The sequence below is a fragment of the Pelodiscus sinensis genome, chromosome Z, assembly GCF_052426305.1.
Source record: "Pelodiscus sinensis isolate ZL-2025 chromosome Z, ASM5242630v1, whole genome shotgun sequence".
NCBI classification, from domain to species: Eukaryota; Metazoa; Chordata; order Testudines; family Trionychidae; genus Pelodiscus; species Pelodiscus sinensis.
The window spans coordinates 21,521,801-21,534,984 of NC_143085.1; the positions used below are offsets into that span (position 1 = coordinate 21,521,801).

Consider the following 13,184-nt stretch of genomic DNA (forward strand, 5'->3'; position numbering starts at 1 on the left):
GTATAGGTGTTGACATTTTCCTCTAAGACATAGGCTGCATCTAGGCTGACAAATTTTTCCGCAAAAGCGGTTGCTTTAGCGGAAAAACTTGCCAGCTGTCTACACTGGCCACTTGAATTTCCTCATGAACACTGACTTCCTACTGTCTGAAATCAGTGCTTCTTGCGGAAATACTATGCTGCTCCCGTTCGGGCAAAAGTCCTTTTGCACAAAACTTTTGCACAAAAGGGCTGGTGTAGACAGCTCAGATTTGTTTTCCACAAAAAAGCCCCGATCGTGAAAACGGCGATCAGGGCCTTTTTGTGGAAAAGCATGTCTAGATTGGCACAGACGCTTTTCCGCAAAAAGCGCTTTTGCGGAAAAGCGTCCATGCCAATCTAGACTCTCTTTTCCGCAAATGCTTTTAACAGAAAACTTCTCCATTAAAAGCTTTTGCGGAAAATCATGCCAGTCTAGATGCAGCCATAGTGTTTGTGGGCTGGATGACTCATTGTCCAGATCCACTATAGCAATTCCTCTGTGTCCAAGATAGAAAAGAGGAGTTGGAATACAGGATAAAGTAATAAGAGAGATGGGAAAATTGTGAGCGAGAGGAAAGAAATTAAGATGTTCCCTTAGGATCCTTTTGTTCTAGAAACATTGCTGGAGACAATTGTGAGGACCCCTTTGGAAGGGATTGGGTTTTGGGTATGGGGGAATACAATTCTGTAATGATTATTGGGTATCACTTACTAGAGACAGTGTTCTGGGAGGAGGCATATATCCAAGGCATTTGTTGTGGAATATAGTTTCAAGCCCCACTTACACAACATACTTAAACTGTGCCTGGATTGCATGTATTGTTAAGAGGCATAGTCATGAGGTGACATTTGTAATCGTAATGGGCCTGAGATTCAGTACATCTCTATTCAAAACACTTGAACTCCCTGTCATATCTGAGGCAATGAAAATAAAAACAGTTTATTTGTTGATGTGTGTTCTGGGGAAAGAAGCAAGATTAATTAAGATAATGCAGTGTGTTTACATCAAATACCATTGAAATACAATTCTCTGCACTGAGCTCAATTAATAGAAATATACATTATTTTCTTTTGGCAAATGTCAGTTAATTATAGAGCAAATTTTCTCAGTGGGGTTCTCAAAGACTGTGCTGTGATGGATTAATTCTAATCCAAAGGTCAGAGATAAAATGTATTGCTTCTTGTACGTTCTTACCTCCTAATTATTGCTTTCAAGCACCTAGTGATGTACACCTCAGAATATAAGAAGACGCAAGGTCAAATTTTCAAAAGCACTTATTTAGTACGTATTTTCAAAAGCGATTTGCAAGTTGGTGTTTCAGTGACTTAGGTTTTGAAGTGACATTTGAAAATGGGGGTTGGTCACATAGGTGACAGACATGTTAGAAAAATTTGTTCATGGTGCCTGTCCCTAGGTGCATACAATCTAATTTGTGACTTAGATAAATTGGAGGATTGGGCCACAAGAAATCTGATGAGGTTCAACAGGGACAAGTGCAGAGTCCTGCACTTGGGATGGAAGAATCCCAAGCATTATCACAGGCTTGGAACTAACCAGCTAAGTAGTAGTTCTGCAGAAAAGGACCTGGGGATTACAGTGGATGAGAAGCTTGATATGAATCAACAGTGTGCCCTTGTAGCCAAGAAGGCTAATGGCATATTAGGTTGCATTAAGAGGAGCATTGCCAGCAGATCCAGAGCTGTCATTATTCCCCTTTATTCGGCTCTGGTGAGACCGCATCTAGGCTACATCTAGACTGGCATGATTTTCTGTAAATGCTTTTAATGGAAAAGTTTTCCATTAAAAGCATTTTTGGAACAGAGCGTCTAGATTGGCACGGACGCTTTTCCGCAAAAGCACTTTTTGTGGAAAAGCATCTGTGCCAATCTAGACGCGCTTTTCCGCAAAAAAGTTTTCCAGAAAAGCGGCTGATTTTCTGGAAAAAATGGCCAGTCTAGACACAGCTCTGGGCTACGTCTAGACTGGCATGATTTTCTGGAAATGCTTTTGACTGAAAACTTTTCCGTTAAAAGCATTTGCGGAAAAGAGCGTCTAGATTGGCATGAACGCTTTTCCGCAAAAGCACTTTTTGCGGAAAGCGTCCGTGGCCAATGTAGATGCGCTTTTGTGCAAAAAAGCCTTGATCTCCATTTTCGCGATCGGAGCTTTTTTTGCAGAAAACAAATCTGAGCTATCTACACTGGCCCTCTTGAGCAAAACTTTTGCCCGAACGGGAGCAGCATACTATTTCCGCAAAAAGCACTGATTTCTTACAGTAGGAAGTCACTGCTTTTGCAGAAATTCAAGCGGCCAGTGTAGACAGCTGGCAAGTTTTTCTGTCTCTCTCTCCGCAGGTGGTCAAGGCCATCAACCAGGTGCTGCTCCACAGGGTGGTCCGCCTCGCCGACCCGGACGCCGTCATCCGGGGCTGCAGCGCCCTCAGCTTCCCCAACTGTGGGGGGGCCATCGACAGTACGCACATCCCCATCCGTGCCCCGGAACACCAGGCGTCCCATTACTTCTCCATCCTCCTGCAGGCCGTGTGTGACCACTGGGGACAGTTCACGGACATTAATGTGGGCTGGTCCGGCAAAGCACACGACGCCCGGGTGTACCGCAACTCCTCCGTATGCCAGAGGCTGCAGGACGGGACCTTCTTCCCCGACCGCCACATCAGGGTCTGGGACGTGGACATGCCCGTGTGCCTGGTGGGGAATGCTGCCTACCCACTGCAGCCATGGCTGATGAAGCCCTACATGGGGCACCTCAATCCCTCCTGCCAGGCCTTCAATGCCTGGCTGACCAGGGCCCGCATCATGGTGGAGGGGGCCTTCGGGTGACTGAAAGCCCGCTTTCGATGCCTCCTCACCCGTCTGGACCTGGCCGAGCACAACATCCCTCCCGTGGTGGAAGCATGTTGTGTGCTGCACAATTTGTGTGAGCAGAAGGGGGAGGCTTTCCTGCCAGCCTGGATGGCTGAGGCTGACCTCTTGGATGGCCACGACACTCAACCCCACACTGCCGCCATCCAGGAAGCCCAGCGGGGGGCCGTCCGGATCTGGGAAGCCCTGCGGGAGAGCTTCCTGGTGGAGGAGGAGGACTGACCTCTCCCTGAATGCCCCACTGGGGCCTTCTTCCACCCTACTCCCTTCCGCTTTCCCCTCCCTACCTACTGTAAAATAAAGACACCTGTTTTTCAAACAAAAACTTCTTTTTATTTAACATAACTGGGGTAGGGGGAGGGAGGAAGAAGGGTGGGAGAGCGGAGGGGGAAACCTGGGACGAGGGAGCTGGAAGGGGAGGGAAGGGAGAAAGGGAAAGGAAAGCTCAGGGGTGGGGGTCCGGCTGCCTCTCCTGTCTCACAACACTGCGGGTCCGGGGGCGTTGGTGGGGAATGGTTGTGGAGGGTGGGGCAGGAGGGACAGGGGATGTGGGGGAAACAGGAGCGGGAGCAGGAGGGGGAGCAGGGAGAGCAGGGGGAGGAGCAGGCTACACGCGGCACGGGGTTCGAACCATCCGGGATTTAAAAATGGTGGTGCCCGGTTTATGCAAATGAAGCCCGGGAAATTCAAATCCCGGGCTTCATTTGCAAGTGTGGTATGCATACATTACCCTCCTAGTTCGAACTAGGAGGGTAGTGTAGACATACCCAAAGGGTGTGACATGGTCAAAGCCACTGGTGAGACACATGACTTGGTTGCAGCATTTGGACGGACTGGAGGAGAAAGCAAAAGATTTATGAAAAAGCAGTTTGGTCATTGGAATGCCAGGGAAGGAATGTGTGTTCCATAAATATAGTGGAAGGATGAGCAATAGGATTTTGCCAGAGACTGGGTTTGGTATGGAGGGAGGAGTCCACGATAGCATACAGAGGGGGCCCTTTGGTAGGGAAAAGGATGATAGTATCAATAGTATCCTCCAGCTTTTCCTCTTCTCTGGAAGAATCATATCCCCTGAGAGGAAACCCCTGGTAAGAGACAAATTCAGATTTAGTTTGGTGCAGCTCAGGTCATCTAGGGCTGCCTTAGCTGCTGGATATAGATAGCCGTTAACTTGCCATGTATGGCTGGCCAATGATCAAAATACAGCCTGATGAGGATGGGAACCCAGTTACCAGAGCCAATATCTAAGCTACTCTTTTGATTGTGGGCTAGCATTAGCAGGTGGACTCTCCATTGGGATCTTACAAGGTCCTGGACATGTCCTGGTGCATACTGATTGTTCTCATACCCTATTGACTTGAAAGCTTAGGACTTTGCAGGATCAGACCACATTTCAGCTTCATGGTGCTTTGATCTTGCTAGCTAGTAAGTCTGGGAGTTGGGTGTCCTCTCTGGAGCTTGTGCCACTAGCTATGATTTGGCAGCTGCTTAAACCACCTGGTCTGTCACTGTCCATTACTTCCACTGAATGAAATCAAAACAATGTGCCCCTTCAGGGCATCAATATTTATGATAAGCCAGAATCCTAGCTTTAAGAATAAACTAATTTCCATTAAAAAAAAAGATGACTAAAACATTGTCAATGAAAAGTATGCCATTGTCACTTTCATTGGTCTTCTTGATGAAACAGACAGCTGCTGGGAGGAAAAAAATGAGCTTTTTAAAAATGTTCCTTCAATCCTGGTGCTTTACAGACCTTGATGTGTCCTTCTAGTTTATTGAAATTGCCATTACTTTGTGCAGCTATAAAGACTGATATTTTTGAAATTTCATTATTCAGATATGACTGATTTGTTGTCACAGGACAAAACTTGCAATAAATTGCAATGTGCTTAACTATTGGAGGTGAGTGAAGAATCCCTCTTTCGAATCTTCCACTAATATTGCCCAATTTGTACAGCACATACAAGGTATGTATGGCCATTTTTCTGAAAAAACTTCAGTTACACATCCACGCCGCAATTGTGTTCTTTTGAAAAAAAAAATCGAAAAGACAGACGGTTTTTTTTGATAGCAGTAAATCTCTTCCATGTGAGGGCCAGAGAGCGCAGTTTGCACTCCGGGGCAGGACCCCACACCTGCCCCTATTTCGCTGAACTCCACTAGATCCTGGGCAGTGAGAAAGCCCTTTCCCCACCTGTCATCATGGACTCTGGGCTGGAAACATCCATCATCGCGCAGCCAGAGGTCATGTAGGAGGATGAGGTACATCAGGGGCAGGTGGAGGACGACGACATGGCCACAATGACGCTGTTCCTGGAGCGGGTTGCTGTGAGCAAGAACACTTCCCAGGCCTCACAGACATGGGAGAGGGATCTTCAGGTGAGTCCTCTCAGTTTGTCACACACACAGAGTGGGGGAGGTGGGCACAGAGAGGCTGAGGTGCGATCATTACTCAGCCTGCTCACCCTGGATATCATGCTGCAGTCCATGCATGTGGAACCGTGTGCAGCAGCAGTGTGTGCCACATGGACTCAGCAGGCAGCCCCTGAGCCTGCCCAGGCTCCTGCTTCCAGACTCAGGGGAGGCCACACACGTGTCTGGCCCTGGGAGAGGAATGTCCTCCCAACACCAGACACTGCTGGAAGAAAGCTAGCCACAAGGGCACACGCACAATCCCAGACACACCGAGGAGTGCCACACATAGCACATGGGCATGCGTGTACATGCAAGGTACTACCCATTCCCGCAGACAGCTTTGTGAGGTGCAGGTATGTGTGGGGCTCTAGGAAGGGCTAGGCTGCTCCCAGCTCCTCTGCTGCCCATGGGATCCCTCTGTGGCAAGACACTTCCTTTACTTGCTTCTCCGTGGGGACAGTGGAAAGCAGGCAACATGGTTCCCTCGGCACCTCAGGGCCTCTATAAGACAGGGCCTGATGTGCAGGCCACACATGGCCTTGTTCCTGGGACATCCCTCTCCTCTAACCTGAGGACTGTTGGTCGCTGCTCACAGAGAAGGGCACAGTCTCAGGGACAGTGTCTGCATGGATGACTGACCGCCTCTTCCTCTTTGTATTCTCCTCAGTCAGACCAGCTGGGAATGAGGGGAGAGTCATGCCACCCGAGCCAACCACCCAAACCCAGGGGACCCAAAAGTGCTCCAGGTTTCAGGAGGAGCTACACAACCACCACCTCAAAGAGAAGAATACAGGATGGAATAATTTATCTGCTGTCCAGATAAATTCGAGAAGTGTGTTGCTTACTAGGAGCTAGAATTCAGGATGTGACTGAGGCCGTGTCCACACTCAGGGGTTCTTTCGAAAAAAGTACCCTTTTTTCGAAAGAACTTCCCCTGCGTCCAGACTCAAGCCGCGTTCTTTCGAAATTAAATCGAAAGAACGCGGCTTTTCTTTCGACGGCGGTAAACCTCGTTTCACGAGGAAGAACGCCTTTTTCGAGGGAGATCCATCGAAAGAACGTGAGTCTGGACGGGGGGAGCCCTTTCTTTCGAAAGAATTGGCCTCCAGGAACAAGCCCTGGTGGACAATCTGGGCCATGGGTTGCACGTCTGTGGTTCCTGGCTGCAGCCATTCCTTAAAGGGACAGGCGCACCCTCACAGCCACTTGTTGCAGACAAGGAGCCAGAGCACACGGCGACCTTGCTGCAGCATGTCACAGCCCCAAGAGCGTCCTGGCCCTTCCTCCGAGCCTTCTGGGGACCCAGCCAAGGGCTCCAAGCGCCGGGCACCATCCTGGTCCGGCGCAGAGATCAAGAGCCTGCTGGAGCTGTGGGGAGAGGAGGAGGCCTTACAGGCCCTCAAAAGCCGGCGGCGAAATGCCGACATTTATGGCCGCATGGCTGAAGCCCTGGCCCAGAAGGGCCACTACCCCCGCACCCAGGACCAGGTGCGCTCCAAAGTGAAGGAGCTGCGGCAGGGCTACGCCAAAGCCAGGGAGGAGAGCTCCCGGTCTGGGGCAGCCCCCCACTACTGCCCCTACTACCCAGAGCTGGACCAGATCCTGGGTGGCAGTGCAGAAGCACGCACACCACGAAGGTTCGTGCAGTCCGGACTGGCAGACCCGGTGGTGGACGCTCCAGAGCGGGAGCTACAGCACTCTGGAGACGGGGACATGGGCCCAGAGGAGGAGGACACCGAGGAGACGGCAACCCTCACCCTGGAGCCAGTGACCCAGACCTCTGAGGCCTCCCAGGCGTCATCTGGCGCGGGAGAGGAAGCAGCAGGTGAGTACAGTGAGGTTGTGTCACACCCGGGGGGGGGGAGGTAGGTGGGTGGGTGCACAGTGGGTGATGCACAAGGGAAACCTGTCATGCTCAGGCTGATGCCCAGGTCACACACACACACACACACACACACACAGTGTGACCTTCAGAATGTGTGCTTCCCCTGTCTCAAGGGAGAGGGCATGCCCTTTTGGACAGCTGTTGCACACATGACTGATTGTGATAGAAATGTAGCCGTGTCACTCTGATCTGAAGAAGTGGGTCTGGCCCTGGAAAGCTCATCCCCTAATAAACCATCCTGTTAGTATTGTAAGTGCTACAGAGTCCAGTTTATAGGACTGATTGTGTCTTCTTCTTTTCCTCCACAGCCGGACCAGCCGTGGAAGAGGGCCGCAGCACCCCAGCCCCACCTCCATCTCCATCTCCACCTCAGAGACATGGGAGCCGCAGACACAGGCGTGTCTACGCCGACATCCTCCGGCAGCACGTCGAGGCTGTGCAGGAGCAGAATGCCATCCTGCTACGGAGGGCGGAGGCAGAGGACCGGTGGCGTGATCGGCTCATGAATGAGCTGGTCCTGCAGCGCACGGTGCTGTACGCCACCCTGAGGGAGGTCAGCGGCTTGCCTGCTGCTGTGCCAGGTCCTGCTCCTCCAGCACCCCATGACCCCACCCCACCAAACCCCCCTTCCACAACAGCAGCCCTTTCCCCCCTTGGACCTCCCTCTCCCCCAGCCCCCCCAGCTCCCCAGCCCCTCTCTCCCCCTGGCCCTCCTCTCCCCCAGGCTTCCACGTCCCAAGAGCCCCCCAGCAGCCAGCCAACCGACAGGTACATCACCCGATCCCGTAGCCGGGGAGCACCCCAAACACGAGGCCCAGGCAGGAAAGGGAAATCTGCCAAGCCCCGTTCAACCTGATCCCCTTCCCCCCTCCAGGTTTCCAGTCCCCTTCCCCCCTCCAGGTTTCAATGACCCCCATCACCCCACTTATTAAGCACACACAAAGGGTTAAAGGAACTGTTTGTTTATTGTATATAGTTTGGCAACAACAAAAATGAAAAAAATTTTTGTTCTTTTGCCACATTGTTGGATAATATGTACAAAATTTTAAATAAGTAAAGAGAACATTTTATTTTGAAACACACCCTGGTGTAAGTGATGTGTCCAAACTGGGTCAGGAGATGGGTTGTGGAGGGAAGCTTCTATTGGGGGCCAGGGCCCAGTCCCCAGGCAGAAGCCCCTCAGTGCACTCAGTGGCCTCCACTGGAGAATTGCTCCCGGAGGGCCTCCCGGATGCCAACTGCAGACCGGTGAGCCTGGCGGATGGCAGCTGTCCGGGGCTGGGCAAAGAGCCTCTCCTGGCCATCAGCAGCTCTCCCCCACCCTGGTAGGAAGGCCTCCCCTTTCCTCTCCACGAGGTTATGGAGGACGCAACACGCGGCCACCACCTCGGGGATGTTGGTCTCCCCCATGTCGAGGCGTGTGAGCAAGCACCGGAATCTGCCCTTTAAACGTCCAAACGCACATTCCACCTGGTTGCGAGCCCGGTTAAGGCGAGCATTAAACTGCTCCTTGCTCACATCCAGGTGGCCGGTGTAGGGCTTCATCAGCCACGGCATCAGGGGATAGGCGGCATCGGCCACTATGCACACCGGCATGTGCACATCCCCAACCGCAAACTGGCGATGGGGGAAAAGTGTTCCTGCCTGAAGCCTCCGGTACAGGTACGAGTTTCTGAAGATGCGGGCATCGTGTGCCCGCCCTGACCACCCAACACAAATGTCTGAAAACTGTCCACGATGGTCGACCAGGGCCTGGAGGACCATAGAAAAGTAGCCCTTTTGATTGATGAATTGGGCTGCTCGATGGGGCGGTGCACGGATGGCAATGTGTGTCCCATCGAGCGCTCCTCCGCAATTGGGGAAGCCGAGGGCAGCAAAGCCGGCCATGACGCTGTCCAGATCCGGTAGACAGATGAGCCTGTTGAGCAGCTCCGAATTGATGGCCCTCACCACCTGCAGAACGAGACAGACAACAAAGTGTTAGAAGGGGTGCCTTATGTCTTAGGAGGAGAACCCACCGCCCACCTTCCCTCTCAAACAGCTCAGGAATCCCCTCCTCAGAACCCCCCCCCCCCACAATTCAGGGTGAGTGGAGGAGCTCCCTCCCACTCCCACTCCCACTCCACTTGGCCCTTCCTGACAGTCTCCCTTCCCCCCACCCCAAACTGTGACTGTCCCCAGACAATGACTTACCTCCATCAAGACGGCCCCGACAGTAGATCTCCCCACGCCAAATTGGTGTCCCACGGAGCGGTAGCTGTCGGGGGTTGCCAGCTTCCAGAGGGCAATGGCGACCCTCTTTTCCAGGGGGATGGCGGGCCGCAGGTGGGTGTCTTGCCGTTGCAGAGCAGGGGCGAGCCAGGTACAGAGCTCCTGGAAAGTGGTCTTTCTCATGCGGAAGTTCCGTAGCCAGTCTTGGTCATCCCAGATCTCCATCACGAGCCGGTCCCACCATTCAGAGCTGGTGTCAAACCTCCAAACACGCCTGTCCACGAAAAAGTTCGGAGGCAAGGGCAGTGTGGCTGCTGGACGGGGGAACCCCTCGTCCCTCTGGTCTGGGTCCAGCTCGGGAAGGAGCCTCATGATTGTCTCACGAAGATGCAGCAACAGCTGCAGTATGGTGGTGTGGGGCCATCGCCTGCCCAGGGGCAGCTCTGGCTCCATGCCACAAATAAGGGTCTGCAAGCAGAAAAACCTCAAAAGAAAAAAGCTGCTGGGGTGTCCCAGGAAGCTGAGCACTCCAAACAAGCACTGCAATGCCTTGCAAAATTCCTCAAGGGACAGCAAAGGCAGCTGCAGGAGCAGAGCAACGGGTGTTCAGGAGTGTCCCTCTCACCACGCGTCTCTGCAAAGGGCAGGCAGGCAGCACCCGGAAGGAAATGCTGCCCCCATGCCCTGGCAGAAGCAGTTCCGGGTGGCTTTCAATTTCGAAAGAGCGTCCGGCAGTCTGGACGCTCTTTTTCGAAATAGCGGATCGATCTTTCGATCCGCGCATTGTAGTCTAGACGCGCTCTTTCGAAAGAGCCTCTTTCGAAAGATGCTTTCGAAAGAGGCTCTTTCGAAAGAAGCCTGCAGTCTAGACATAGCCTGAGAGTCTTCCGAGACAGATCAAACCTTCAGTTTGCTACCCCTTCCTGCTGCTCTGTGTAGGAACTAACGATATAGCCAAAAATGAATTTGAGCAGGTCACTATAGATTATGTAGTACTGGGAGGAAGGATCAAGGAGTATGAAGCCCAAGTGGTATTCTCATCCATCCTCCCTGTTGAAGGAAAAGGTCCAGGTAGGGATTGTCGAATCATGGAAGTAAATGTATGGTTGCACAGGTGGTGTTGGAGAGAGGGCTTTGGTTTCTTCGACCATAGGATGCTGATCTGGGCACAAGGATTGCTAGGAAGAAATGGGATCCACCAAATGAAGAGAGAAAAGAGTTTCTTCAAGGGCATGCTTACAAACCTAGGGTACGTCTACACTACAGCGCTAGTTCGAACTAACTTAGTTCGAATTAGTTAATTCGAACTAAGCTAGTTCGAACTAACGCATCTAGAACTAAAAACTAGTTCGAACTAGCGTTTTGCTAGTTCGAACTAGTAAGTCCACATTGAGTGGACTCTGAACAGGGCTTAAGGATGGCCGGAAGCAGTGCCGGCAGGGCATAAAAGGAGGACTTAGAGCATGGAGATGCTGTCTCAGGCTAGCCGAGGGCTGCGCTTAAAGGGTCCCGACCCCCACCCCGGACACACAGTTCTAAGGGGTGCCCCGCTTGCAAAGAAGTTCTGGCTTGGAGTGCCCTGAGTGCCCACACTGGGCACATCACACCACTCGGCCATCAGCCCGGCTGCACTTGCCGCAGGCTGCCATCTGGGGAGAGGGAGTAATTGGGGGGCTGCAGGAGAGCTTCCACCCCCAGAAGCCCACAGAGCCAGCCCAGTCCTCCCCATCGGGGGCTCGTACCCCATTCCTCCCTCACCTCCTTCCACTTACCCTTCCCTAGCCCCCCTTCTTATTGATGTACAAAATAAAGATAACGTTTCTTCCAACATTGACTCTGTCTTTATTGAAAAAAACTGGGGGAGACTGGGAAAAGGAGGTGGGAGAGGGGAAGAGAGAGGCTGGGAGAGGGGAGGGCAACTAACATGATCAGGGGTTGGGAACAGGTCCCAGATGAAGAAAGGCTACAGAGACTGGGACTGTTCAGCTTAGAAAAGAGGAGACGGAGAGGGGACAGGATAGAGGTCTCTAAAAGCAGGGGTTGGGTGGAGAGGGTGCATTCAGAAAAGTTCTTCCTGAGTTCCCATAAAGAAGGACTAGAGGACACCAAAGGAAAGGAATGGGTAGCAGGCTTGAAACTAGTAAGAGAAAGTTGTTGTTCTTGACAAAGCAAAGAGTTAACCTGTGGAACTCCTTGCTGCAGGAGGCTGTGAAGGCTACAACTAGAACAGAGTTGAAAGGGAAGTGAGATAAAGTCATGGAGGTTGGGGCCATGGAGTCCTATTAGCCAGAGGGTAGGAGTGGTGTCCCTGCCCAAAGTTTGTGGAAGGCTGGAGAGGGATGGCACGAGACAAATGGCTTGGTCACTGTCTTCGGTCCATCCCCTCCAGGGTCCCTAGGGTTGGCCGCTGTCGGCAGACAGGCTACTGGGCTAGATGGACCTTTGGTCTGACCCAGGACGGCCATTGTAAGCTCAGGGCTCAGTGTCGGGGGTCTCAGTGGACCCCCTTGATTTTCATGCACACCTGGTCCTGGGTGGCCAGGCTGGCAGCTCTCCTGCCCTAGACGGCCACTTTCCTGTGCCTAGTGCGGAGATCGTGGACGAGGTCCACGATGTCCGCACTAGCCCAGGAAGGTGCCCGCCTCTTGCGGTCCAGGGCAAGCTCCCGGGAGCCGCCAGCCTGGTCCCGGCAAGAGGGGGTGGGCTGGGGGGCATCGGGTGGGTGGCTCTGTGCCGTGCCAGGTGCAGGGTCTGCTAGCTGGGTGCTGGCAGGCTTGCACCTGGCACGGGCACCGTAGCCAGCCCGTGCCCCTTTAAGGGGTCCGGGGCCGGGAGGGGGGCATAGAGTTTCCCTGGTGTTGGCCAGAGTGGCCACCAGGGAAACCTGGGGAGGGCTAGCCTCCCACTAGTTCGAACTAAAGGGCTACACAGCCCTTAGTTCGAACTAGCTAGTTCGAACTAGGCGTTAGTCCTCGTAAAATGAGGTTTACCTAGTTCGAACTAAGCGCTCCGCTAGTTCGATTCAAATTCGAACTAGCGGAGCGCTAGTGTAGCGCATAGGAAAGTTAGTTCGAACTAACGTCCGTTAGTTCGAACTAACTTTCTAGTGTAGACATACCCCTAGTTAGGAGGGATTTAAACTAGGTTCATTGGGGGACAGTGATCTAAGCCCTGTGGTAAGTGGGGAACTGGGACTGGGAAGAAACAAAAAGAGGTAGGAGGAACAGAACCCCTGATTCATACGGAGAAGATAGGGAAATCAAATAATTATGTAAGGTGTTTTTACGTGAATGCAAGAAGCCTGGGAAACAAACAGGAAGAATTAGAAGCCCTGGCCCAGTCAAAGAACTATGAGATGATTAGAATAATGGAGATTTGGTGGGATGACTCACATGACTGGAGCACTGTCATGAACTGTTTAGGAAGGACAGGTGGGGGAGAAAAGGAGGACGAGTAGCACTGTATGTAAGAGAGCAGTTTGATTACTCAGAGCTCAGTATATAGAGGGAGAAAAGCCTTGTTTGTGTCTTTGGGTTAAGTTTAGAAGCAGGAGTAACAGAGGTGATGATGAGGTTGGTGTCTGCTGTAGACCACCAGATCAGGTGGATGAGGCAGACAAGGCTTTCTTCTGACAACTAAGAGAAGCTTCCAAATCACAGGACCTGGTTCTCATGGAGGACTTTAACCAACCTGGCATCTGTTGGGAGACCAATACAGCCATACACAGGCAATCTGGGAAGTTTTCAGAGAATGTTGGAGATAACTTC

General features: G+C 52.2%; 1 protein-coding gene across 1 annotated transcript; it reads left to right on the top strand.

The window, feature by feature from the left end:
- Positions 1–6,201: 6,201 nt before the first annotated feature.
- On the top strand, positions 6,202–8,996 carry LOC149520696 (uncharacterized). Its single transcript, XM_089775267.1, has 2 exons — positions 6,202–7,146; positions 7,515–8,996. The coding sequence occupies exons 1-2, from the start codon at positions 6,459–6,461 to the stop codon at positions 8,060–8,062; spliced, it is 1,236 nt and encodes a 411-aa protein (XP_089631393.1). The 5' UTR covers positions 6,202–6,458; the 3' UTR covers positions 8,063–8,996.
- Positions 8,997–13,184: the final 4,188 nt, after the last annotated feature.

Coding starts and splice junctions, on each gene's coding strand:
- LOC149520696 (XM_089775267.1), top strand. CDS start 6,459: ATGGGTTGCACGTCTGTGGTTCCTGGCTGCAGCCATTCCTTAAAGGGA. Junction 7,147..7,514: donor CGCGGGAGAGGAAGCAGCAG/GTGAGTACAGTG, acceptor TTTCCTCCACAG/CCGGACCAGCCGTGGAAGAG.